The sequence below is a fragment of the Macaca thibetana genome, chromosome 9 (assembly GCF_024542745.1).
Source record: "Macaca thibetana thibetana isolate TM-01 chromosome 9, ASM2454274v1, whole genome shotgun sequence".
Taxonomy (NCBI): domain Eukaryota; kingdom Metazoa; phylum Chordata; class Mammalia; order Primates; family Cercopithecidae; genus Macaca; species Macaca thibetana.
This window is the reverse complement of record NC_065586.1, coordinates 90,860,413-90,886,216: the sequence shown is the minus strand read 5'-3', so window position 1 is coordinate 90,886,216 and position 25,804 is coordinate 90,860,413. Positions and strand designations below refer to the sequence as shown.

Genomic DNA, 25,804 nt, shown 5'->3' with positions numbered 1-25,804 from the left:
CAGGTTGGAACTGCTCCTGGACACAGTTTCTCACTTTCAAATCCAATCCTCAAGTAACTCTAACACTCAGCCAAAATAGCTTCCCGACCCTCTTCCCCTTTGTCCTTTCTGTCCTCATCATTTTGAGAACCAGCATGGCCTCCTGGAACTCTATTTTGTTTAATTACTCACCTACGTTATGCATAAAAGAAGGAAGATCTAATAAACTGACTCAGCAAATAATAATGTTTTTTTATTTAGAACATGCAAAGAAGAAATGCCTTTGAATTATAATACACAAATCATCTTTCTCTATTTAACACTGAAAACATATTAATAACTCAACATTAGATAAGTATTAGCATTATGTGACAGTCAATGCAACTGTTAGAGAGTATGGAGAATAGCAGATATATTTGCACAGTGAAACATAGGAAATTCTCCTTAATGGAAGCTGAATGTTCACTAGATCTTGAGGGAAAGGAAAATGTGAGATGACAGGCCAGAAAAGGTATCGCAGATAGTGAAAGGTGGATAACGCCCTGGAGGAAAGAGAGCTGCAGGGACAGCACAACAGCTGCCAGACCATCTGCTCTTCTTTAGACAGGGATGAAGCACAGCTGGTAGACGGGCGGCACAGAGACAAATCCATTGAAAACTGGAGTGGTGTCAAGGTCCTTTAAGTCAACCAGAGATTTCAGATTGAAGTTCTGTAAAATGGAGGTCAGGAATAAAAACAGCTCCATGCGGGCCAGGGCTTCTCCCACACAAATCCGTTTTCCTGAAAATAGAAAACACAGAGATCTGTTATTCCTCATGTGTAACTGTGACAGTGACAAACACTGTCTCTATAACTGGCACAAACAGAATATGCAATAACTGTTCAGTGAATTGTAAGAGGGATGAGGAGATAGATGGGTGGTTGGGTGCATGCATGAGTGAATGGATGGATGGGTGGATGGATAAATGGATGAATGGATGGATGGATAGGCAACTGAAAGAATGAATGGACATACTTACTCTTCCCCTAATATCAAATCTTAACAGGCACTCTGTATTCAACAAACATTTATTGAGTACCAGCTACATGCCAAGCACTTTATTAAAATCTTTCTACAGACTTTAAATGTCTTCATCAATCTTTCTTTAGAAACATACGTTCCTTGTCAAGTGGGTTGAACTGAGAAGGACCTAGAGGAGGAGGCTAACATACTGTATTTCCCTTTGTATTTCTGGCTCAATACGCAGTCAAAGATTTTTTTTTTTCCCCTAGGTACTTTCAGGAGCACATGTCTAAACATGTCACCTTCTTACTTTAAAACTTTAAATGGCTTCCCTGTCTGTCCTATAGAATAAAGTCCCAGTGGATTGACCTGGACCCTCACATTCTGTTTCCAGTCTGATGATTCATATCATTCCTTACACTCTTCACATCCCCTACCCTCAACTCTAGGCATAGCCACTCATCATCAGCCTCTAGCACACTACGAAGTTTCAAGTTTTATATCACGCTGCTCCTTTTGGCCAAGATGAACTTTTCTGTTACTACAGTCAGGACATAGGTCAAATTTTATCTCCTTTCATACCCGCTTTCTCATCTTCTTGAGCAAGAAAATGTTGCTTACTCTGGATTTCTTCAACATTATATTTATGTTTCCATTGAAAAATGTGCTATGATCTGAATATGGCTTCTCCCAATTTTGTATGTTGAAACATAATCCCCAATGCAACATTACTAAAGAGATGAGGCCTTGTAGGAAGTGATTAAGTCTGGAGGGCTCTGTCCTTGCTAAAATAATAACATCAAGAGATGCAAGGGAGCCATTTCTCCCCTTTTGCCTTTTTTGCCTTCTGCCATATAAGGATACAGAGGGGGCATTATCTATAAGGAACAGGCCCTCACCAGGCACTGAACTTGCTGACACCTCGATTTTGGAACTCCCAGCCTTCAGAACTGTGAGAAATAAATTTCCATTATTTATCAATTTCCTAGTCTTGGATATTTTGTTACGGCGGAAGAAACAGACAGCATGGGTCACCTAGACTAATAATCATTTATTTATTTATGTATTTATTTATTTATTCATTAGTGTGTGATATGGTTAGGCTCTGTGTCCTTACCCAAATCTCATGTCAAATTGTAATTCCCAATGTTGGGGGATATACCTGGTGAGAGGTGATAAAATCATGGGGGATAATTTCCCCCTTGCTGTTCTCATGATAATGAGTGAGTTCTCATGAGATCCGGTTTTTAAAGGCATATAGCCTTTCCTCTTTGCTCTCTCTCTCCTGCTCTGCCACGGAAAGATGTGCTTGCTTACGTTCTGCCTCCCACCATGATTGCAAGTTTCCTGAGGTCTCCCAGCCATGCTTCCTGTACAGCCTGTGGCACTGTGAGTGAATTAAACCTCTTTTCTTCATAAATTACCCAGTCTCAGGTAGTTCTTTATAGCAATGTAAGAATGGACTAATACATGTGCTAAAGGTGAATGCTTGAAGGAAGTTTTCTTTTATTGTTTTCTTGGTATCTACAGTGCCGGATATAAAGCAGACATCAAAGGTCACAGAATAAAGGAAGGAGATTCTATCACCAGACGCTCAGCACACACATTTCGGGTGTGGAGATCCAACATTCAAGATACATGGCCATGACTAGGGAAAGACCGTGGTGCTCTGCATCACTGCAGAGTATCCTGCTACATTCCCACTGTCCCCCTCATCCCATCCATGGTTATTTGGCAAAGGTTCTAATATCCTTTATTTAGAGCCAATGTCCTGCTCCTTTAATAACCCTGCCTTCTCTTCTTTTCATCCTCTCTGCCTCCTTTGAGGTAGCTCAAATGTCTTTACTGCTATTAAAATGTTACTTATGCCTCACTTTGGGGTATAAGAGAACAACAAGCAGACAGCTTTTCCATCTACCTCCCAACTCCCAACAGCTTATCCTTTCCTGTATCACAGCCTCAGTCCTATTGAACTAAAATGATCTGTTTGCTGTGTTTTCCAAACTCATAAGTGAGGCTTTTAAAACCCTCTTCAGTGTTTGAGGATTTTGAGGATAATTTTATCCTACAAGCCCAGCCTAGGGGGTGAGGGACACCATGTGGAAAACACTCAGTGAAGTTCTGGAGTGAAATAACTTCCTCATGGCTAGTGAGGAAAATGTAATTAGTTTTATCTTCTAGGAGGAGTTCTTGGGTACCTCAGTGGTGTATCTAGAGGCAGAATTCAACCAACCTATACTTCAGCTTTCTCAATTTGGAAGAATTGGATTAACTCCCCAAAGCCCACTAATCTGGCCCAATAATTAGGATGTATCATGAGCAGGGAGCACACAGACATTCAGAACAGTGCTCTTGATCATGTACAAAGAGTAATTGTACCACTGCAGAGGAGGCACACATAAGTTCCAACTGATCAAAAAAGTTGTCTTATACCCTGAGACACAAATGGAAATACATTTATATTACCTGCTGAGAAAGGCATGAAGTAGTTACTTTTCTTAAAATTGCCACCTTCATCCAGAAAGTGACGAGGGTCAAACATCTCTGGGTTGGGAAATTCTTTGTTGTCACGTAGCACAGAAGTCAGGGAAATTAATATGGTTGTACCCTAGAAACAAGAGACATAGATGAACTGAAATGTAAATAAGTCATGAAGGTTGAAGACGGAGTGGTAATCATGTAGTTAAATCTTTTGATGTACAGATGAGGAAATCCCATTCCAAAGAAGAGCAGTACCATTTCCAGATGCATAGACCAAGTAATAAGAGGCATGAGCTTAAGACCAGAGAAAATAAACTTGCTAAAGTGCCCTGAAATCACATTTGAAGTCCAGAGTACTTGGATATTTGGGTGCAACCTTCTGAGTCTGTTCTCCTTTTCATCAAGCTTGGACACTAGTGGCTGTCCACACTTGCTGCCCTATTCCATCATATCAGTTTTCACCAACCTTATGTGTAGATTATGACTTAAAGTTGAAGTCTTTGTTGACATGGGAAATGGCCACAGTATCTGTTCACAGGGCATTTGTGAATAAACACATGATTGAGTTTCAAATGACGTCTTCTGGGATGGTGACAAGTGTAGTGGCAAGGACAAAACTATTGAGCTCTTGTCATTGTCATGCAGTTTGTTTGTCTTCATTTAAAGATATGGGAGAGATATTCATTACAGATTTATCCTAGCTTAAAAATACAGAAGGAATGATGAAATTAGAAAAATCACCTATTTGTAACCACTCAGGTCAAGATCATCAGGTCAGGCAATGAAAGATAAAACCATTGGATGTGTAATTTGGGAAGCAGGGTGTTCAGTCTTACAGTACCATGCCATAGATTTTCATCATTTACACATAAAAAGCAGAACCCCTTCAATGGAGAGATCTGGAAGATTCCAACTTATTAGGTGAGAATCTTAGCACAACCCAATAATGGCATATGTGACATTATGTGCCCCTGCCTCACCACTGTGATTCAGTGGGATATTCAAAGTACTATGTAGCTTTCTTGCCAAAGTCATAACTGGAATATAATATCTAGAAAACAATCATACAAAATGAGCCCCAGGAAAATTTAAATGACTAATGACTTCAGCTCTTCACAGAGATCAACATACTGAAAGGAAACAGAGGAAATGGACTCTTCTTGATTACAGGAGATGAAAATATCAGGATACCGAAATTATGTGCCTACTTCTTGACTGGAGAGTGAATTGAAAGAAAAAAGTGATTAAAATATTCTTTAAAAATTGGGACATTTTAAATATAAGCTGTATAGTAAATAATAATGTTTTACTAATAACTCCACAGTATGAATGCTATTATTATCATGTAGGAGAAAACCATTGTTATTGTGCTATACATACTCAAGTATTGAGGCATAAATAGATGGATGGACAGATATCAAAGTAGATATATATACACACTGCCATATGTACATACACATATGTGTGTGTAATGTTATTTATTTTAAAAAATGTTATAATGCAAAAGTGAGGAAAAATTCTACCCCCTAAATTTCTATATAAATAGTCTATAATTTTGTTTTTTAAAAATATTCCCTTGAATGTTTCTAAACAAGTACTATATTAAAATGTTATTAAGATGCCAACGCAGATTTATTTCTACAAATGTTACTCGAATAAGTAGAAATTTATAGACATTGAAGCATGGCCACTATTACTTCATATTATGAATAAAAATTAATTTGAAATATGTCATTGTTCTAAATATAAGAGCTAAAACAAAAAAATTCTGGGAAAGTTAAAAGCCAGTCTTTGGAGTCTTGTGCTGACAAATATTTTTTAAATAGGACACAAAAGCACAAATCAATCGCACATCTTTGCAGAAAATTCTGCTGGACAGGAATTTCTTTTATTAGGCATCAAGAAAAAATACTCCCTGCACAAATCCATCCTGCCACCTGTTTTTGTATAGTATGTGAGCTAAAAGTATTTACATTGAACAAATGCAAATAAGAAATAATATTTTTGAAACAAACATTTTATGGGAAATTTACATTTGTTTCTATAAAAATTGGAACATATCAATCCTCATCCATTTGCAGATTGTTTATGACTGCTTTCATGCTACAATAGCAGATGTCAAAAATTGCAACAGAAACCACATGGCCGGAAAAGTCTAAAATATTTACTAACTGACCCATTACAGAAAGTTTGCCAACTCCTGTCTCAGACTACTATCTCCAGCTAGATAAATGGATCCAGCCTGTGACAGAAGAACACATATATCTGATTTGTAAAGAGGGTAGAATTGGCCACACAGTGTTGCATTTTTCTGTACTGGGCTATTCCATGAAGAAGGGATTCAATGGGTAATTCCCTTGGGCTCTGGCTTCTCAGGGCTCAAAAGACACCAGACACAGCATGAGTTGCCCTGCATGGGGGTGAGTGAAGAAGCTCATCAGATGCAGCATTTCCCCTCCAGCAGGTCACCAAAGCTGATGCAGTGAACTGGGGAGACTGGCAACTCCTGCCTGATTCTTCAGTATATTTCTCATTTAATTAGTTATAGGAGAAGAAGTAAGTTTCATTACTATTACCCTCAGACCCTAATTTTGAGAAACAAAAATCTTCTCTGGTTACCTCCTGTGTTTGTGAAGACAGAGTGCATTGAAGTATTTTTTCTTGTATTAAATCAGTGACCATTAGGGTAAGCCGCATAATCTCTCAGTAAATTATCAATTCTGTCTTCTTCAAAAGATGACATTAGTAATTGCAACCTTACCAATCTCATTGCTTTTTCCCCTTGAAAATACAAGTTTCAGTTATATTATTTTTTATTTCACTAATAATATTGCAGTGCATTGGAGACTATGGTTTTACTTGGAAAAAGTAGGTTTGAGATGGCAACTGGAGTGTCTGGATAAATACAGAAACCATGTGATAGAACGCATTGTAAAACCACTGAGATAAAAATTGGTCTCAAGGTTCCAGAAGTAGGAGAAACTCAGAGAGCTAAGCTAACACTGACACTCAATTTTTGGCTGTCTTTGCATTACATCCAATTCTGAATCATGACAACAGGTGTTATGTCATTATGACTGCCTATGGGAGAGGAATGAATATTTCTTTAAAGAATATAAACTTCCTTTGCAATTCTGTAATTTCTTATATATAACATCTGGTATTTAACCAAAATTTATCAGACATTTCAAAGATACAACTAAGTTATCACAAGAAGAAAAGTGGGGAGAGGGAACGGCAATAAAAACAGACTCGCATTAGGAAACTTTTTTCGCCTAGTTTTATAAGGCTGGTATAATCTTAATATCAAAAATCTTGAAAATTCTGGGAAAGAAAATTATGAACTAAATCTCTTGTGAATGTAAACACTGAAGTCCTAAACAATATGAAGAAGGTCAGTTCATCTTTATGTGGATACTTATTTTTATTTAGTGAGGAATGTAAGCCAAATATATGTAATCTGATGTTGAATGGATATTTGTCCCCTTCAAATCTCATTGTGATTCCCAATGTTGTAGGTGGGGTCTGGTGGGAGGTATTTAGGACATGGGGATGAATTCTTCATAAGTGGCTTAAAGCACTTCCCATGATAATAAGTGAGTCCATATTCTGTTAGTTCACACACAAGCTGGTTGTTTAAAGTTACTTCTACCCCTTTTTCCCTTACACCCTCTCTTGCCATGTGACACGCTTGCTTCCCCTTCACCTTCTTCCATGATTGAAAGCTACCTGAAGTCCTCACTAGGAGGAGATGCCTGCTCCCATTATGCCTCTTGTACAGCCTGCAGAACCATGAGCCAAAATAAAACTCTTTTTAAATAAATTACCCAGCCAAAGATATTCCTTTATAGCAATGGAAATGGACTAACACACAATTGTATAAATAGATGCCCAGAATTGATTGATAAGATTTTATACACAATGATGACATATATATATATATGACAGCAAACTTCTCTAATCTTATAAAAAGAAAAACTACCAAAATCTACTTCAAGCATCATTCTCGATATTGAAATGGAAAACTTCCACTGCTTTCTGCAGATTAGAAATGAGAAACAAGGATCCCCACTGTCACCAATTCTATTCAACACTCTCCTAGAAATTCTAGCCAATGCAATAATGAATGCAATAAAGAGGCATTAAGCCCATGAGAAATGGAAATAAAACAATATTAACCCAGATACATATAATGTACACAGAAATTACAATGAATCCAGAAATAAATTATGAACAGTGATTAGTAAAATTAGCAAAGTTGACAGATTAACATCATCAGAATGATAAAAACTGATTATGTTCCACAACAAGAATATTAATTATCTAGGGAAAACCAAAGACTTGAAAGCCATGACAACAAAATCACAACATTCCTGGGAAAATAAAAGAAACCCCAAATAAATTGGAAGGATAATTATATTGAGGAATGGAAAGACTCAAGGTGTCAAGATTCAGTTCTTTCCAAACTGACTTACAAATTTAATGTCACCCTGACAGAAATTCCAGCCCAATGTTTTGGGAAATTGACAAACTAATACCTTTAAAATGTATTTGGAAATATAAGCACCTAAGAGAGGCCAAACCAATCTTGAAGAAAGATAATAAATCTGGAAAACACCACTGCCAGACACAAGGACCTGTTACAAAACTTTGTAGCCCCAAACTGGAAACAACAGAAAGTCCCATTAAACTGCCATACATATGAGTTAGGCACTTCTTTCACTGGGTGATGGTAGAGGATAAGAATGATACTATAAATTTGGGGACTTCAAAAACATGGAGTTGCAGTGTAGGAGAAACAAACTTACCTTGGGAATCAGATAGTTTCTGAATTTAACGTCACAGGTCACTGCATGGGGCACGCTGGTGGGGAGGAGGTCAATGTATCTCTGGATCTCGTGCACCACAGCATCTGTGTAGGGCATGCGGCTCCTGTCCTGCATGCAGGGGCTCCGATTTCTGCCTATCACATGTTCAATCTCTTCCTGGACTTTAGCTGACAAGACACAAGTAAAAACTGATGGAAAAGGAGAAAAAATGGCACATTTGTTACAGCAATTCAGGGCTACATGAATCATGATGAAGGTATCCAAACATCATTAGAAATTTAAATTATAGTGATGGAAGTATACGCAACCTTAAAGAGAGGACTGTTACAGATGCACAAATGTGTAACTGCTATAAACTAGGCATTAAGAAAAATCCATACACATGTAAGCAGAGAAAATTATCTTCAATAAAGGAAGGCAGGAAGAAATGAAAGAAGGAAGAGATGTCCACTAAACAACCAGAAAACAAATAACAAAAGGGCAGGGGTAAGTCCTTACTTGTCAATAATAACACTGAATGTAAATGGACTAAAATCTCCAATCAAAAGACATAGTGGATGGAAAAACAGGACCTATTAACCTGTTACCTAAAAGAAACACACTTCACTTATAAAGACACACATAGGCTGAAAATAAAGGAATGGAATGAGACAGTACCTGCCAATGGAAATGAAAAAAAGAGCAGGAGTTACTATATTTAAAACAGACAAAGCACATTTCAACACAAAAACTGTAAGAAGAGAAAAAGAAGATCACTATTGGTAATGAAGTGGTCACCTCGGTAAGAAGATGGAACAATTTTAAATATATATGCAACCAACAATGGAGCACCCAGATATATAAAAGAACTATAATTAGAACTAGAGAGAGATAGACCACAATACAATAATAGCTGGAGACTTCAACACCCCACTTTCAGCATGGGACAGGGCATTCAGAGAGAAAATCAACAAGAAAACATTGAACTTCATCTGCACTATAGACCAAATGGATCTAATAGATATTTGCAGAATACTTTATCCAACTGCTACAGAATACATACTCTTTTCCACAGCACATGGATTGTTATCAAGAACTGACCATATGTTAGGTCACAAAACACGTCTTAAAATATTCAAAGAAACTGAAATAATATCAAGCATCTTCTCTGACCACAATGTAATAAAACCAGCAAACAATAACAAGAGGAAATTTGGAAACTACACAAATAAATGGAAATTTAAAAATATGCTCACAAATGAACAGTGGGTCCATGAAGAGATTAAAAAGGAAATTGAAAATTTTCTTGAAACAAATGATAATGGAAACACAACATACCAAAACCTAGGGGCTACAGCAAGACCACTAGTAAGAGGGAAGTTTATAGCTACAAGAGCTTATATCAAAAATGGAGAAAAATTGACAAGTAAACAATCTAATGATGCATCCTAAAGAACTAGAAAAGCAAAAGTAAATTAAACCCAAAGTTAGTAGAAGAAAAGGAATAATAAAGATCAGAGCAGAAGCAAATAAAATTTAAATGAAGAAAACAAAACAAAAGATCAATGAAACAAAAAGTTGCTTTTTTTGAGAAGTTAAACAAAATTGACAAACCTTTAGCCAGAATAAGAAAAAAACAAAAAACAAACAAACAAACAAAAAAAACAGAGTAGATTCAAATAAATAGAAACAAATTAAAAAGTAGGCATTACAACTGATTCTGCAGAAATTCAAAGAATTATTAGTGGTTACTATGAGCAACTATATGCCAATAAATTGGAAAATCTACAAGAAATGGACAAATCCCTAGACAAATATGACCCATCAAGATTGAATCAGGAAGAAATCCAAAACCTAAACATGCAATGACCAGTACCAAGATCAAACAAAAAATAAAAAGTATCCCAGTAAAGAAAATCCCAAGACTGACTAGCTTTACTGCTGATTTTTACCAAACATTTAAAGAACTAATACCAATCCTACTCAAACTATTCCAAAAAATAAAGGCAAATAGAACACTTCCAAACTCATTCCATGAGGCCAGTATTACCCTGATACCAAAATCAGACTAAGACACATCAAGAAAACAAAACTACAGGCCAATACACCTGATGAACACGAATGCAAAAATCTTCAACAAACTGTGAGCAAACCAAATTCAGCAATACAATAAAAAGGTCATTCACAATGACCAAGTGGGATTTATCCCTGGGATGCAAGGATGGTTCAACAAGTGCAAATCAAGCAGTGTGACACATCATATCAAAAGAATGAAGGATAAAACCCATATGATCATTTCAGTTGATGCTTTAAAAGGATTTGATAAAATTTAACATCCTTTCCTCATACAAATTCATGAAAAATAACTTGAGATAGAAGAAACATACCTCAACGTAAAAAAGCTATATGAGAGACACACAATTAGTACTATACTGAATAGGGAAAATGCAAAGTCTTTCCTCTCAGATCAGAAACACGACAAGGATGCCCACTGTCACCATTGTTATTCATCATAATACTGGATGACCTAGCAAGAGCAATCAAACAAGAGAAAAATATAAAGGCTATCCAAAATGGAAAGGAAGAAGTCAAAATATCCTTGTGTGCAGATGATATAACCTTTTACTAGGAAAAACCTAAAGCTTCCACAAGATAATTATTAGAACTGATGAACAAATTCAGTAAAACTGAAGGATACAAAATCAATATAAAAATCAGTAGTGTTGTTATATGCCAACAATGAACAAAAAGAAAATTTAAAAAGTAATCCCATTTACAGTAGCCATACATAAAATTAAATACCTAGGAATTAATTTAACCAAAGAACTGAAAGATCTCTGTAATGAAAACTATAAAACACTGAGGAAAGAAATTTAAGAGGACACAAACAGAAAAATATTTCATGTTCATGGATTGGAAAAATCAACATTGTTAAAGTGCCCATATTATCAAAACAATCTACAGTTTCAATAAAATCCCTATCAAAATATCAATGGCATTCTTCAAAGAAATAGCAAAAATAAATCCTAAAATGTATATGGACCCACAAAAGACCCAGAATAGTCAAAACTGTCCTAAGCAAAGAGAACAAAATTGGAAGAATCACATTATCTCACTTCAAATTATACTACACAGCTGTGCTAACTAAAACAGCATGGTACAGACATAAAAACAAACACATTGACCAATGGAACAGAATAGAGAATCCACAAACAATTTCACAGACCTAGAGTGAACTCATTTTTGACAAAGGAGCTGATATGGTTTGGCTGTGTTCCCAGCCCAAATCTCATCTTGAATTGTAATAATCCCCACAAGTCAAGAGTGAGGCCAGGTGGGGATAATTGAATCATAGGCGTGGTTTATTCCATACTTTTCTCATGGTAGTGAATAAATCTCACAACATCTCATGGTTTTATAAATGGAAGTTCCCCTGCAAAGCTCTCTGCCTGCTGCCAGGTAAGACGTGACTTTGCTCCTCATTCACCTTCTGCCATGATTGTGAGGCCTCCCCAGTCATGTGGAACTGTGAGTCCATTAAACTTCTTTCCTTTATAAATTACCCAGTCTTGTGTTGGCTTTATCAGAAGCATGAGAACAGACTAACACAGGTGCCAAGGATGTACAATGGGGGAAAGACAGTCTCTTCAATAGATCGTGCTGGGAAAATTTAATATCCTACACAGAAGAATGAAACTGGACTCACATCTCTTGCCATAAACAAAAATCAACTCAAAATGGATTAAAGACTTAAATCTAAGACCTCGAACTGTGAAAGTACTGTAGGAAATCCCTAGGGAAAATCTCCCAGACATTGGTCTAGGCAAAAATTTCTTGAGCAATACCCCACAAGCACAGGCATTCAAAGCAAACATGAACAAATGGGATCGCATCAAGTTAAAAAGCTTCTGCACAGCAAAAGATACAATCAACAAAGGGAAGAGACAAACCACAGAATGGAGAAAAATATTTGCAAATTATTCATCTGACAAGAGATTAATAACCAGAATATATAAGAAACTCAAGCAACTCTATAGAAAATAATCTAATAATCCAATCCAAAAGTGGGCAAAAGATTTGAATAGATGTTTCTCAAAAGAAGACATTTAAATGGGTAACAGGCATACGAAAAGGTGGTCAACACCACTGACCCTCAGAGAAATATAAATCAAAATTACAATGAGATGTCATCTCACCCCAGTTAAAATGGCTGATATCCAAAAGACAGGCAATAACAAATGCTAGTGAGGATGTGGAGATAAGTGGACCCTCATACAACGTTGGTGGGAATGTAAATTAGTATGACCACTATGGAGAGCTATTTGAATGTTCCTCAAAAAACTAAAAATAAAGCAACCATATGATCCAACAACCCTACTTCTGGGTATATCCCCCCCATAAAAGGAAATAAGTATGTTGAAGAGACATCTGCACTCTTATGTTGGTTGCAGCACTGTTTACAATAGCTAAGACTTCAAAACAACCTAAATATCCATCAACAGACAAATGGATAAAGAAAACATAGTACATATACACAATGTAGTTCTATTCAGACGTAAAAAGAATGAGATTCAGTCATTTGCAACAACATGAAGGGAACTGGAGATCATTACTTTAAGTGAAATAAGCCAGGCACAGAAAGACAAACATAGCATGTTCTCACTTATTTGTGGGATCTAAAAATAAAATAATTGAACTAATGGACAAAGTATAGAAGGATGGTTACCAGAGACTCAAAAGGGTAGTGGGGGGTGGGAGGGGAGGTGGGGATGAATAAGACCTACTCTATGATAGCACAACAGGGTGACAATAGTCAATAATAATTAAATTGTACACTTTAAAATAACTTAAAGAGTGTAACTGAATTGTTTGTAACTCAAAAAATAAATGCTTAAGGGGATAGATACCGCATTCTCCATGACATGCTTATTTCACATTGCATGCCTGTATCAAAACATCTCATGTACCCCCAAACATATTTATACCTACTATGTACCCATAAAAATTAAAGAAGATAAAAGATGAATCTGTGTATAAATTATACATTAGTATATATAATAATACAAATAAAAATAATAAAATGTTTGAAAACATAAAATAAGCATATAATTTAGTCATGAAATTACTGTCTTAAAAAAAACAGGGATTGATTTCATATCAAAATAACATATGTTGCTTAAACATTAAATTATACTCTCAGATTTATACGTATATATGACTGTATTTGTGCATCTGTGTGTGGCAAGGGTCACAAATTGCAATGGTTTGCAATTTGTACACTTTCCAAATCCACCATTTTGAACATTCTAGCAGCTCCTTCTGAACATACATCCACATTTTAAAATAAAGACTCTGTTTCTATTTCTTACTTATCCTTTTGTATATTATATTTAATAATTTTTTATTATGAGAGATGAGAATTTTAATCTCTATCTTCACCTCATATTTGAACACACCCACAGATAGACATACTCACTTTTTCACATGCTTTTTTCCAGAATATATTTGGATGACAATTTTTATGATATCAGTATTCATTGCTTACATCATTCTGACTACACAAATATAGTTATCTGGTAAGACAGCTATGATTAAATTATATTTTTAGTACTTTCCTTGGCTTAACCATGTCTCTATTTTAATTTGTAATTTTCTTTTTCCCAAGTTAGAATTATTTACAAATGTTCAGGCAGATGTTTGAAACTCTTTTTTAGTTATTGGAAACTCCCATAAAATCTGTCACATCTCTTGTTCTTGCTGTCTCCTCTCACTTCTGAATTATCCACCAGGTCCATTCTGAAGTAGTTCTTTTCTAGGTCTGGTGCTACGCAGCCTCCCTGACACTCTCATTCTCCTATGTGAGGTTTCCTGATTGCTGGAGCTCAGGACATTCTCTAACTAGGTTTCAGGCATTTGAATGAAGTGCATTCTCCAACATTTTTCTGAGAAAGGGAAAATAGAAGGTAAAATTTTTGGCAAACATGCAAGTTTGAAAACACCCTGTTTCTATTAATATACACGATAATATTAATAGTTCTTGAGAATTCTGAATCCTAATTCTTTCACTATAACCTGGTATAGCTCTGAAAGTTTTTGTGATTTTCCATTTAATTCTCACGTCCTGAAATTCCATAACCCTGGGTCTAGCAGTATATGTTTTCATTTCATTCACTCTGTTGGACATTGAAGATAATTTTCTGTTAAGATGGCAAAAGAAAAACGTCATTTTTCTAGATCAGTTCCCTTTCTGTGGGATAAAGCTAGCTACTGAATTTTAGGAAGCAAGATGAATAAAAGAGCTAAGAGTCTTTGAATTCAAGGAGCAGATCTGTACCAAATCTGCCTTTCAAGCCTACACCTCATGCCTTTTCTGGCACTTCCCTGTGTCCCTGAGTACAGGGCTTCTTAAACTCAGTTTCTCTAGAGAATAAGCCTCCTTTTCCATGTGGGAGAAAATTAGTTACCTGATGAAAAGAGTTGTGGAGGAAACGTAGGCAGGGAGAGCCTCCTTTTTCAGTCTCATTCTCCACCATCTTTGACCCTTGGTACTTCCAAATACCAATTGGGGGCATTTAAGGGACACTGATTAACTTTTTGTCCTTGATAAATTTTTCTCTTCTGACTTTTTGGTTACAGTTTTATCCTCTCTGTACAGATTTATCATTCCTCTATATGCTCTGTGTGTTTTAGAAATTTGTTGAAGTCTTCTTGACTATCTCCTGTACTCTTCCTACATTAAAGGACCTAAATGTCTAATATCCAAAATCTATAAAAAAATGTAAACAAATCAACAAGCATTAAACAAAAAAATCAATTAAAAATGGGCAAAGGACATGAACAAGCACCTCTCAAAATGTGACATACAAGCAGCCAACAAATATATGAAAAAATGCTCAACATCACTAATCATCAGAGAAATGCAAATCAAAATCACAATGAAGTACCATCTCACACCAGTCAGAATAGCAATTATTAGTATTAAAAAGTCCAAAAACAACAGACGCTGGTGAAGTTGCAGAGAAATGGAAATACTTTTACACTGTTGGTGGGTATGCAAACTAGTTCAGTCACTGTGGAGACCAGTTTGGATATTTCTGAAAGAACTTAAAATAGACCTACCAGTTGACCCAGCAATCCCACTAGGGAGTATATGCCCCCAAAATATTTATTCTCTCAAAAAGACACACACCTCAATATGTTCACTGTAGTGCTTTTCAGAATAGCGAAGAAATGGAATCCACTTATGTGCTCATCAACATTGGATTGTATAAGGAAAATGTGGTAAATAGACACTTATATGGTTAGGCTGGGTCCCCACCCAAATCTCCTCTTGAATTCTAGCTCCCATAATTCCCACGTCATTGGAGGGACTCATTGGGAGGTAATTTAATCACAGAGGCCGGACTTTCCCATGCTGTTTTCATGATAGTGAATAAGTCTCTATCAGAGACTTATTGTGAGGCCTTTACAGCTGTGTGGAATTGAGAGTCCGTTAAATCTCTTTCCTTTACCCTGTCTCAGGTATGTCTTTATTAGCAGCATGAGAACAGACTAATACATACACCATGGAATGTTATGCAGCCATAGGAAAGAACAAAAATTATGTCTTTTGCAGGATGATAGATGAAGTGGGAGGCCATTATCCTAAGCAATCTAATACAAGAACAGAAAACTAAATACCACATGTTCTCACTTATAAGTGGGAGGTAAGCATTGAATACACACGAACTTAAAGACAGGAACAATAGACACTGAGGATCACTAGATGGGGGAGGGAGGGAAGGGATGTGGGCTGAAGAACCATCTGCTGGGTAATATGTTTACTGTCAGTGTGATGGAATAGCTGGGACCCCAAGCCTCAGTGTTACACAACTTACCTATGGAAGAAACCTGTATTTGTACCCTTTAATTTATAATAACAGTTGAAAAATAATCATCTAGAACTCAATAGGCTAGTAACTGTTCCGAAAAAAGGCCTAATTCTTTTTTTTTATTATTTTTTTATTTTTAAAAATTTTGTCTTTATAGTTTTTAGAAATTTAGGGGAAAATACAAGTACAGAAAATGTACAGGGTAATTCATCAAATGCCTGTGTACTCATGAGCTAGAACAAATATAAACATTTGTCTTTTTTTAAAAATTTATTTATTATTATTATACTTTAAGTTGTAGGGTACATGTGCATACGTGCAGGTTTGTTACATATGTATACTTGTGCCATGTTGCTGTGCTGCACCCATCAACTGGTCATTTACATCAGGTATAACTCCCAATGCAATCCCTCCCCTTACCCCCCTCCCCATGATAGGCCCCAGTGTGTGATGTTCCCCTTCCTGAGTCCGAGTGATCTCATTGTTCAGTTCCCACCTATGAGTGAGAACATGCGGTGTTTGGTTTTCTGTTCTTGTGATACTTTGCTAAGAATGATGGATTCCAGCTGCATCCAAGTCCCTACAAAGGACTCAAACTCATGCTTTTTTATGGCTGCATAGTATTCCATGGTGTATATGTGCCACATTTTCTTAATCCAATCTGTCACTGATGGACATTTGGGTTGATTCCAAGTCTTTGCTATTGTGAATAGTGCTGCAATAAACATACATGTGCATGTGTCTTTATAGCAGCATAATTTATAATCCTTTGGGTATATACCCAGTAATGGGATGGCTGGGTCATATGGTACATCTAGTTCTAGATCCTTGAGGAATCGCCATACTGTTTTCCATAATGGTTGAACTAGTTTACAGTCCCACCAACAGTGTAAAAGTGTTCCTATTTCTCCACATCCTCTCCAGCACCTGTTGTTTCCTGACTTTTTAATGATTGCCATTCTAACTGGTGTGAGATGGTATCTCATTGTGGTTTTGATTTGCATTTCTCTGATGGCCAGTGATGATGAGCATTTTTTTTCATGTGGCTGTTGGCTGTATGAATGTCTTCTTTTGAGAAATGTCTGTTCATATCCTTTGCCCACTTTTTGATGGGGTTGTTTGTTTTTTTCTTGTAAATTTGTTTGAGTTCTTTGTAGGTTCTGGATATTAGCCCTTTGTCAGATGAGTAGATTGCAAAAATTTTCTCCCATTCTGTAGGTTGCCTGTTCACTCTGATGGTAGTTTCTTTTGCTGTGCAGAAGCTCTTTAGTTTAATTAGATCCCATTTGTCAATTTTGGCTTTTGCTGCCGTTGCTTTTGGTGTTTTAGACATGAAGTCTTTGCCCATGCCTATGTCCTGAATGGTACTACCTAGGTTTTCCTCTAGGATTTTTATGGTATTAGGTCTAACATTTAAGTCTCTAATCCATCTTGAATTAATTTTCGTATAAGGAGTAAGGAAAGGATCCAGTTTCAGCTTTCTACTTATGGCTAGCCAATTTTCCCAGCACCATTTATTAAATAGGGAATGCTTTCCCCCATTTCTTGTTTCTCTCAGGTTTGTCAAAGATCAGATGGCTGTAGATGTGTGGTATTATTTCTGAGGACTCTGTTCTGTTCCATTGGTCTATATCTCTGTTTTGGTACCAGTACCATGCTGTTTTGGTTACTGTAGCTTTGTAGTATAGTTTGAAGTCAGGTAGCGTGATGCCTCCAGCTTTGTTCTTTTGACTTAGGATTGTCTTGGAGATGCAGGCTCTTTTTTGGTTCCATATGAACTTTAAAGCAGTTTTTTTTTTCCAATTCTGTGAAGAAACTCATTGGTAGCTTGATGGGGATGGCATTGAATCTATAAATTACCTTGGTCAGTATGGCCATTTTCACGATATTGATTCTTCCTATCCATGAGCATGGTATGTTCTTCCATTTGTTTGTGTCCTCTTTGATTTCACTGAGCAGTGGTTTGTAGTTCTCCTTGAAGAGGTCCTTTACATCCCTTGTAAGTTGGATTCCTAGGTATTTTATTCTCTTTGAAGCAATTGTGAATGGAAGTTCATTCCTGATTTGGCTCTCTGTTTGTCTGTTACTGGTGTATAAGAATGCTTGTGATTTTTGCACATTAATTTTGTATCCTGAGACTTTGCTGAAGTTGCTTATCAGCTTAAGGAGATTTTGGGCTGAGACAATGGGGTTTTCTAAATATACAATCATGTCATCTGCAAACAGGGACAGTTTGACTTCTTCTTTTCCTAACTGAATACCCTTGATTTCTTTCTCTTGCCTAATTGCCCTAGCCAGAACTTCCAACACTATGTTGAATAGGAGTGGTGAGAGAGGGCATCCCTGTCTTGTGCCAGTTTTCAAAGGGAATTTTTCCAGTTTTTTGCCCATTCAGTATGATATTGGCTGTGGGTTTGTCATAAATAGCTCTTATTATTTTGAGGTACGTTCCATCAATACCGAATTTATTGAGCGTTTTTAGCATGAAGGGCTGTTGAATTTTGTCAAAAGCCTTTTCTGCATCTATTGAGATAATCATGTGTGGTTCTTGTCTTTGGTTCTGTTTATATGCTGGATTATATTTATTGATTTGCGAATGTTGAACCAGCCTTGCATCCCAGGGATGAAGCCCACTTGATCATGGTGGATAAGCTTTTTGATGTGTTGCTGAATCCGGTTTGCCAGTATTTTATTGAGGATTTTTGCATCGATGTTCATCAGGGATATTGGTCTAAAATTCTCTTTTTTTGTTGTGTCCTTGCCAGGCTTTGGTATCAGGATGATATTGGCCTCATAAAATGAGTTAGGGAGGATTCCCTCTTTTTCTATTGATTGGAATAGTTTCAGAAGGAATGATACCAACTCCTCCTTGTACCTCTGGTAGAATTCAGCTGTGAATCCATCTGGTCCTGGACTTTTTTTGGTTGGTAGGCTATTAATTGTTGCCTCAATTTCAGAGCCTGCTATTGGTCTATTCAGGGATTCAACTTCTTCCTGGTTTAGTCTTGGAAGAGTGTAAGTGTCCAGGAAATTATCCATTTCTTCTAGATTTTCTCGTTTATTTGCGTAGAGGTGTTTATAGTATTCTCTGATGGTAGTTTGTATTTCTGTGGGGTCGGTGGTGATATCCCCTTTATCATTTTTAATTGCGTCGATTTGATTCTTCTCTCTTTTCTTCTTTATTAGTCTTGCTAGCGGTCTGTCAATTTTGTTGATCTTTTCAAAAAACCAACTCCTGGATTCATTGATTTTTTGGAGAGTTTTTTGTGTCTCTATCTCCTTCAGTTCTGCTCTGATCTTAGTTATTTCTAGCCTTCTGCTAGCTTTCGAATGTGTTTGCTCTTGCTTCTCTAGTTCTTTTAATTGTGATGTTAGAGTGTCAATTTTAGATCTTTCCTGCTTTCTCTTGTGGGCATTTAGTGCTATAAATTTCCCTCTACACACTGCTTTAAATGTGTCCCAGAGATTCTGGTATGTTGTATCTTTGTTCTCATTGGTTTCAAAGAACATCTTTATTTCTGCCTTCATTTCGTTATGTACCCAGTAGTCATTCAGGAGCAGGTTGTTCAGTTTCCATGTAGTTGAGCGGTTTTGATTGAGTTTCTTAGTCCTGAGTTCTAGTTTGATTGCACTGTGGTCTGAGAGACGGTTTGTTATAATTTCTGTTCTTGTACATTTGCTGAGGAGTGCTTTACTTCCAATTACGTGGTCGATTTTGGAGTAAGTACGATGTGGTGCTGAGAAGAATGTATATTCTGTTGATTTGGGGTGGAGAGTTCTATAGATGTCTATTAGGTCTGCTTGCTGCAGAGATGAGTTCAATTCCTGGATATCCTTGTTAACTTTCTGTCTCGTTGATCTGTCTAATGTTGACAGTGGAGTGTTGAAGTCTCCCATTATTATTGTATGGGAGTCTAAGTCTCTTTGTAAGTCTCTAAGGACTTGCTTTATGAATCTGGGTGCTCCTGTATTGGGTGCATATATATTTAGGATAGTTAGCTCTTCCTGTTGAATTGATCCCTTTACCATTATGTAATGGCCTTCTTTGTCTCTTTGGATCTTTGATGGTTTAAAGTCTGTTTTCTCAGAGACTAGTATTGCAACCCCCGCTTTTTTTTGTTCTCCATTTGCTTGGTAAATCTTCCTCCATCCCTTTATTTTGAGCCTATGTATGTCTCTGCGTGTGAGATGGGTCTCCTTTGCCAGGGGAGATGCGCTCTTATTTTTTCAATTTCCAGCTTTTCTGCCCTGCTTTTTCCCCATCTTTGTGGTTTTATCTGCCTCTGGTCTTTGATGATGGTGATGTACTGATGGGGTTTTGGTGTAGGTGTCCTTCCTGTTTGATAGTTTTCCTTCTAACAGTCAGGACCCTCAGCTGTAGGTCTGTTGGAGATTGCTTGAGGTCCACTCCAGACCCTGTTTGCCTGGGTATCAGCAGCAGAGGCAGCAGAAGATAGAATATTTCTGAACAGCGAGTGTACCTGTCTGATTCTTGCTTTGGAAGCTTCCTCTCAGGGGTGTACTCCTCTCTGTGAGGTGTGGGGTGTCAGACTGCCCCTAGTGGGGGATGTCTCCCACTTAGGCTACTCAGGGGTCAGGGACCCACTTGAGCAGGGAGTCTGTCCCTTCTCAGATCTCAACCTCCGTGTTGGGAGATCCACTGCTCTCTTCAAAGCTGTCAGACAGAGTCGTTTGCGTCTGCAGAGGTTTCGGCTGTGTTTGTTATTGCCCTGTCCCCAGAGGTAGAGTCTACAGAGACAGGCAGGTTTCCTTGAGCTGCTGTGAGCTCCACCCAGTTCGAGCTTCCCAGCAGCTTTGTTTACCTACTTAAGCCTCAGCAATGGCGGGCGCCCCTCCCCCAGCCTCGCTGCTGCCTTGCCGGTAGATCACAGACTGCTGTGCTAGCAATGAGGGAGGCTCCGTGGGTGTGGGACCCTCCCGGCCAGGTGTGGGATATGATCTCCTGGTGTGCCTGTTTGCTTAAAGCGCAGTATTGGGGTGGGAGTTACCCGATTTTCCAGGTGTTGTGTGTCTCAGTTCCCCTGGCTAGGAAAAGGGACTCCCTTCCCCCTTGCGCTTCCCAGGTGAGGCAATGCCTCGCCCTGCTTCAGCTCTCGCTGGTCGGGCTGCAGCAGCTGACCAGCACCGATCATCCGGCACTCCCCAGTGAGATGAACCCAGTACCTCAGTTGAAAATGCAGAAATCACCGGTCTTCTGTGTCGCTCGCGCTGGGAGTTGGAGACTGGAGCTGCTCCTATTCGGCCATCTTAAAAAAAGGCCTAATTCTTATTCGTAATTGGCTTATTGTCATTTCAATGGGGGATACTGACATAGGAGAAAAAAAGAATATTTCTTATCTGCAGCATAACCAAAAGTCCCTAAAAGTAAATTTCTAAAGTAAAGTTGTTCATGAAAGATAAAATTATTGACTCCCTTAAAATATCTTATTTTGTCCAACACCAATTACACGGGAATTGTCTCAGGTACATATTCTGCCTAAATGGAACATTCTTTAGGTAACTCTTCTGGTAAACAGAATTACCTTTCTTATGAATCTAACTTTTTAGAATACTTATCGGACTAGGAATTTTCTCAGGCAGACTCACTACATTTCTAGGATTACCATTTATCCTTCAATAAGGAGAATTTCCAGTTTCCCTATTCCAGCATTCAAACCTGAAATTTTGAGAATGAGAAAAGTTATCTTCAAGAATATACTTGCTATTTAAAATGGCCTTCTCGTAATAAAACCAACATACAATCCCAGGTCAATTTATCTTGTCTCTTCCTGCCAGAAATTGTTGTCTATGAAATCCAGACATACTGGACCAGAGCTCTATTGCTTTTGCTACTGCTATGCTGTCTTCATTTCTCTCAGTTATCTTCCTCTACCGTGCAAAGATGACCTTTTTATTTTCCTCTTCTGTTTTTTTCTTTCTGAGACAGAGTCTCATTCTGCCGCCCAGGGTGTAGTGCAGTGGCAAAATCTTGACTCACTACAGCCTCCGTCACCTGGGTTCAAGCGATTACGGTTCCTCAGCCTTCTGAGCAGCTGGGATTACAGCCGTGTGCCACAATGCCTGGCTAAATTTTGTACTTTTATTAGAGATGGGGTTTGGCCATGTTGGCCAGGATGGTCTTGAACTCCTGGCTTCAAGTGATCCACCCACCTCAGCCTCCCAAACTACTGGGATTACAGGTGTGAGCCACCATACCAGGCCAATATATCCCATTTTAATCACCATTAGTTTGGAACATATTACAGTTGGAAGCACAGAAATTTAAATAATGAAGCTCCTCTAGGAGAATCATGAAGGAGGACACTAGCAACACCTTCCCAACATCTTTTCTGAAAATCAATTTACTCAATATCTGTGATCATACCTGCCACCTCTGGGTGCTTCAGCAGGAGAAGGAGAGCATATCTCAGGGTTGTGCTTGTCGTCTCTGTCCCAGCTGCAAACAAGTCAACTGCAGTGTTTTCCAAGTTTTCAATATTAAATTCAGACTGTTGGTTGTGCTTTTCCTAGGAATGATTTTAAAATGCAATTATCTGACAAATTATTTACCAGCATCTTTGATTACAGTGAATTCAAAATTACTCACATTGTTATGTAGTTACCAACATAGAAACTGGAAAGCATACTACTAGAAAAAAAATACTGTATGGTGTAGCAGAAGCTGTAGACCAACTTGCCCAAGTTTTATTTCCTACCCCCTTGTTCCGTGCTTGCCTTAAAAATTCCATTCATCAGGCTCTTTGTAGTTAGCTGCGTCACACAGTGTAGTGTTTTGCCAAAAAATAAAAGCAGAAGGTCTCTAGGTCCACTTCTTCTATATCCTCTTTCATACCCAAAACACAAATGTGAAGTAGGAGGTAGAGTGGACTCCATCCTGGGATTTAATCATGAAAATGAAGTTCTGTATACTAAATTTAGTGGGAAAAAGGAAAGCCCTTGACTCTCTACTGCTTTGGGGCCGCTGTATTATCCCTAGATTGCCCCACTGTGAGATTCCCTGTATTTGAGATAAGTAAAGACATTATGTGTTAAAGCCATTATTATCTGTAGACAACCGCAATCTAAATTAATAAAAAAAGTAAATTAGGGCCATATCATTAGATACTGTGAGCCTGAATCAAGAGTCTGCAATTATCTTCTTCTGTCAGAAAGGTACATGTACTCAATATTGCCTCCAGATTCATTACAAAGTTGAAATTTTGTAAAAACAAATATGAAAAAAGCAATATGACAGCAAAACCTAGGATAAATCATAGAGAAAGAGAATGGGTTTGCAATGACAAGATGGGCCTACACTATTATAATCTAGATGGGAGGCAACAGACAACTTGTTCTAGGATGCAGTAGTGCAGGAATAAATAAAAAATGTACAAAGTGAAGAGAAAGGACAATGATGAAGATGGAGAATAAAGCAATTAATTGTCACAGGGGATAAAGGAGTGATTAAGGGTAATGCATATGCCAAGGCTCAGAGGCTGGAGTTCTCATAAATTGGAAGTTAGGAGAAAGAAAGCAACGAATAAGGAATACTTAGTTGAAAGAGACCATCAATATACAAAACATATTACTTTTTAACCAGTCCCTAGGTCAGCAATAAATTAATGATGCTTTTAGATTCTCCAAGTGACATGGGTCATATTGAATATTGTGTAATCAACACCACTGAAATAGACTAGATCCACTCAACATGTCTACTTACTAGATGAAGACAATCCTCTCTCTTGGTAACATCCGCTTCATACAGTTTTCTAAGCTTGTCATGTTAAAAATTATTCTTAAGTAAGAACAGTGCACTCACAAAACCAGTATTAACATTTCCATCTGTTGACTTGAGCTTGGTTATTTAGCAGTTGTGTGCCTGTCCTATCTTATTAATGATAGTAGCCATATTCTACTTGCTGTGCTCAAATCTAAAGAGCACTCCTTCTACATCAGAGGCAGGTCAGGGCATTGTCCTGCACCTCACCCTCAGAAACAGACTCACAGCTACAACTCAGTCTGTGGGCTTCAGCTGCTAGGGTGTACTACAGAGTCATAGATCTTGACTCTGTGGGCAATCTACATTCAACTCTGCCTGAGAGTGAATCTGCACCCCAAGACCCAGGTGTCACAGTACATGATTAAAAGACCCTGAGTCTAGAATGATGCCTCTATGACAATTTCACGGACCTGTACTTGTAACCCAGCACCAATGCAGCTGCGTGTATGCCATGTCAGAGCTAACATCAAAAGGAATCCCTTAGGCTCAGTCACTCCAATTTTAGGAAAATAAAAATAGGAGGATACCCAAATACTTCGACACCAAGGACATTAACAACCTACACTACTCCTGATACTGCTGCAAACTTCCATAACCTAGGCCACTGAAGCACCCAAAATTATTGCTGATGTTGACCACAGCTAGAGAAACTACATAGATACTATCACACGGCATCTATTCAAAAACTGACTTACCCACTCTTCATCACCTGCACACAAACACTCAACTTCAAAAAAAAATAGGGGGGCGGAGCAAGATGGCCGAATAGGAGCAGCTCCAGTCTCCAACTCCCAGCGCGAGCCACACAGAAGACTGGTGATTTCTGCATTTTCAACTGAGGTACTGGGATCATCTCACTGGGGAGTGCCGGATGATCGGTGCTGGTCAGCTGCTGCAGCCCGACCAGCGAGAGCTGAAGTAGGGCGAGGCATTGCCTCACCTGGGAAGCGCAAGGGGGAAGGGAGTCCCTTTTCCTAGCCAGGGGAACTGAGACACACAACACCTGGGTAACTCCCACCCCAATACTGCGCTTTAAGCAAACAGGCACACCAGGAGATCATATCCCACACCTGGCCGGGAGGGTCCCACACCCACGGAGCCTCCCTCATTGCTAGCGCACACTGTGATCTACCGGCAAGGCAGCAGCGAGGCTGGGGGAGGGGCTAGGCTTAAGTAGGTAAACAAAGCTGCTGGGAAGCTCGAACTGGGTGGAGCTCACAGCAGCTCAAGGAAACCTGCCTGTCTCTGTAGACTCCACCTCTGGGGACAGGGCACAGTAAACTAAACAACGCAGCAGACACCTCTGCAGACGCAAACGACTCTGTCTGACAGCTTTGAAGAGAGCAGTGGATCTCCCAACACGGAGGTTGAGATCTGAGAAGGGACAGACTCCCTGCTCAAGTTCCCCTGAGTAGCCTAACTGGGAACTGACATTCCCCCACTAGGGGCAGTCTGACACCCCACACCTCACAGAGAGGAACACCCCTGAGAGGAAGCTTCCAAAGCAAGAATCAGACAGGTACACTCGCTGTTCAGAAATATTCTATCTTCTGCTGCCTCTGCTGCTGATACCCAGGCAAACAGGGTCTGGATCAAGCAATCTCCAACAGACCTACAGCTGAGGGTCCTGACTGTTAGAAGGAAAACTATCAAACAGGAAGGACACCTACACCAAAACCCCATCAGTACATCACCATCATCAAAGACCAGAGGCAGATAAAACCACAAAGATGGGGAAAAAGCAGGGCAGAAAAGCTGGAAATTCAAAAAATAAGAGCGCATCTCCCCCGGCAAAGGAGTGCAGCTCATCGCCAGCAACGGATCAAAGCTGGACGGAGAATGACTTTGACGAGATGAGAGAAGAAGGCTTCAGTCCATCAA

At 38.4% G+C, this 25,804-nt stretch overlaps 1 protein-coding gene across 2 annotated transcripts in view; it reads right to left on the bottom strand.

The window, feature by feature from the left end:
- Positions 1-211: 211 nt before the first annotated feature.
- Positions 212-25,804, bottom strand: part of LOC126962028 (cytochrome P450 2C9-like) — a 50,983-nt gene continuing 25,390 nt past the window's right edge. The window contains exons 6-9 of one of the 2 annotated variants that reach the window (XM_050802794.1): positions 22,529-22,670; positions 8,273-8,481; positions 3,450-3,591; positions 212-760 (exon numbers count right to left, since the gene is read on the bottom strand). In XM_050802794.1, the coding sequence (XP_050658751.1) occupies positions 579-760; positions 3,450-3,591; positions 8,273-8,481; positions 22,529-22,670 (675 nt within the window). In that variant the 3' untranslated portion in view covers positions 212-578. The remainder of the gene's footprint in view (positions 761-3,449; positions 3,592-8,272; positions 8,482-22,528; positions 22,671-25,804) is intronic. The other variant, XM_050802795.1, reaches the window with a different exon arrangement.